Genomic DNA, 3,373 nt, shown 5'->3' on the forward strand with positions numbered 1-3,373 from the left:
ATACAATTTTTGTTTTTTACAACAAAAAAATATTTAACATATAAATTGTATATTTATTTTTATAATTTTAAAAATCTCATGTAGACTCGTGCATGTATTTCGTGGGTTTTTGTTATAAAACAAATTTGCTCTGGTTTAAATTAAATAAAAATAATTCTTTAATTGTGATTTTTATTATAAAATTTTCGTAAAAAACTAAAGTTATATTGAATTATTATTTTTCAAAACAATTGCAATTAATATCATTCGTGTTTTCCTATTTTTAATTGTTTTTTGAATTATAATATTTTACTAATATTACAGATGGATGATAAAGTCGGTGACAAGGATAATGTCAGTGACAAAATATAAATAACGCGTTTTTCTGAGGAAGTATAAAGTTTAATAGTTGTATTTCTCTATTAATCCGGGTTTTTGATCCCAATAAATGGATGGTAAAGGTAAAGTAGGTGACAACACTCCTATGCCACTTTTTCGTTGTTTTCCAAAAAAATTGAGGGGAAAAAAGACTGTAAATTTAAAAAACACAAAAAATGAAATAATATGTTCAAGCTTTTCTGAAAAAAGGTGATCTTAATAAAAAAAGAACTTCAATATTAAAAATAAATGATTACCATTAAAACCACGAACCCTCAACCACAAAACTCACTTGAATTAACCAAAGACGATAAAAAGCCAGATAATCTTCCAATCATTGCCATTGTACACTTTAAATTCCAATGAATTTGGTTGAGATGATAGATGGGGGAACAGTCTTACAAATTCGTTATAACGGGGTTGTTCTTTACATTTTTTTTACCTTTTCTGAAAGAATATGATTATTTAGACCTTCGTTGGATGTATCAAGCACAATGAGATCTGTCATTTCTTTGATGTGGCAGACTATTGTCTCATTTATTATCTCTTTTTGTTTGGAGTCAAAATCTGCAATGTTAACGACGTTAACGTGGTTGTTGATGTGAGTTTGGTCGTTGTTGTTTAATTGGGAAATACTGTTGTCTGGAAAAACGGTCTAAAACCATTTGACAAGCCTAAAAGCACTTTATAAATCAATGAAAAAAACGGAAGCGCTTTCAAAATTATGGAAACCATCCCTTTACTTTGAAATGACGAGATAATTCTTTCATTTGTTGCTGATTGATTGTTTTCTTTCTATTTTTTAAAATTTTAATGTAGTGTGTTATTTCTTTAAAGTTAACGAGTTTTTTATTCGGTTTTGTTATAGAGCCAAAATCTTTTGTGAATTGTTCATTAAATGATAAGAAATAGGCGTTACAACGTGTACAACACTTTATGCAAAAGGATTGACAGTAAGTGTTGGTTCAATTTACTCATTATTAAAATGTTAACAATATTTTTTTGTTTTATAAAACATTATTTTTGTCACCGACTTTATCCTTGTCATACATATTTTCCTCTATCTGTAAGTTTTTTGTTTTATTATTTAAAAATAGTATTTCCCCTTTTTTAAAACTTGAAACAATGAACAATTCTTAATCAATAATTCCTTTAAAATAATTGCAAAGACGAATTTTAAAAATATTTAAAGACCGAAAAACTGTGGATATCAAAATGTGTGGACTTTCTAGTTAACACATCATGATAGTCTCTAAGTATTTTAAAAAAATCAACGACTTCATTAACTTAGAGTTGTTATGCAAGAAGTTTAGTGGCAATATGGAGAAGTTTCATTTCAACCCGATTTCGTTGAATTTCAAAACATTTGAATACTTTTCAAACATCGAGACACTTCACTTATGGAATATAGAAGATAAGACCTTTGGTAATGGATTTATGAACAACACAAAAGAAAATAAAGATTGTGAAAATAAAACTGTTTTAAAAAAAGAATTTTATCGAATCATCGTGTGGTATTGTGTTGATTTTGAAACTGTTAACAGAAACAAAAGTCGAAACATCGAGTTTAAAAATGTTACTTACACTAAAAACGATAGAAAGAAATTTGGTAATAACATACCATCGAGTGTTACATCAATTGGTGAATATTGTTTCTATGGATGCAGAAGTCTAAGCAGTGTTACAATACCATCTAGTATTACATCAATTGGTGAATATTGTTTTCTATCAGATACAGTCGTCCATCGAAATTAATGTACTTGTTACTTATTATTTAATGTTTATTATTCTTTTAATAAATTTAATTAATAAAATTAATATTATTATATTATTATATTATTATATTATTATATTATTATATTATTATAAAGTCGACCATAAAATTGTCGTACACCAGAAAATACTCGTACACTTCCTAAAATAGATTTGTGTACATAAATTACAGTTTTATAAAGAAAAGTTGATAAAATTTTCTTCAAACTTTTCTCTATTCAAGAAACAATTCGAAGCAGTTTTCAAATCAAAAAATTGAATTTTAATTGAAATGATATTAAAATACAAATTGTTAATAGAATAAAGCCACTAATTAATTAAAAACAAATTATGTAATTAATAATATTATAATTATAAAGATTTGTTATTTAATTTATTAACGAAAAAGCATAAGATTTACTATATTTTATTATAAAAATATGATTAATTATTACAGTTAGTTTCATTTTGTTTAATAATTTTTTCAAAATTATAATGTTTTGTTTCAAAATAATGATAAAAATGTACCTTTAATCAACACTGTTTCAAAACAATAATTTATTGTTTCAAAAGAAAAACAATTGTTTCAAATTAATGAATAATTGTTTCATTAAATGATTTATTTTACATTAATTATGACTAATTGTTGAAAAAACTTGTTTTTTTGTTTCAAATTTTTAATTATTTGTTTCAAAACTGTGTTTGAATTCTCAAAACAATAAACACAAACAAACAATGAAAACAAACACATTTTGACAATAACTAACTGGGAAAATAAAAAATGTATATATTTAAACACCATTTAAATCTATATTTTCAATGGCAGTTAACACTTTTCAGTTTATTCATAGAGACAATGTCCAATCATTTTTGAATCAAGAAGATCCTCATCAACAACCAGTTCTTGATGAAGTACCACTTGCACAATTGAGAACTACAGATGAAATTTCAAGATCAAGTAGTTTGCGGAACACTGAAACACAACCATTTGGAGACACACAAATTACAACAAAACAAACAGAACAAAAAAGAATCTATGTTAAAGCGACCCAGTCCCAGAAAAACAGACTTTATAATGAATACTGTGAACACGGAGAAATCAAAGATTGGCGATATTATCAAGAAAAAAGCAAAATGAATGAACAAATGGTCAAACGGTATTTGAAGTATCTGAAAGGTGGTATTGATATTACGCAAACTCAAAAAGTGGGAAGAAAACCAAAATATTCTCCTGAGTTACTCACCGAAATAGCCAATAAATAAC

General features: G+C 25.9%; 1 protein-coding gene across 1 annotated transcript; it reads left to right on the forward strand.

Annotated features, from left to right (window-relative positions):
• Positions 1-1,599: 1,599 nt before the first annotated feature.
• On the forward strand, positions 1,600-2,112 carry EIN_350360 (hypothetical protein; the record flags this gene model as incomplete). The annotated part of the gene is made up of 1 exon (XM_004256389.1): positions 1,600-2,112. One exon carries the CDS (start codon positions 1,600-1,602, stop codon positions 2,110-2,112), a length of 513 nt encoding a protein of 170 aa, XP_004256437.1.
• Between the last annotated feature and the right edge of the window lie 1,261 nt (positions 2,113-3,373).

Source organism: Entamoeba invadens, assembly GCF_000330505.1.
Source record: "Entamoeba invadens IP1 unplaced genomic scaffold scaff_1105074726049, whole genome shotgun sequence".
Taxonomy (NCBI): Eukaryota; Evosea; order Mastigamoebida; family Endamoebidae; genus Entamoeba; species Entamoeba invadens.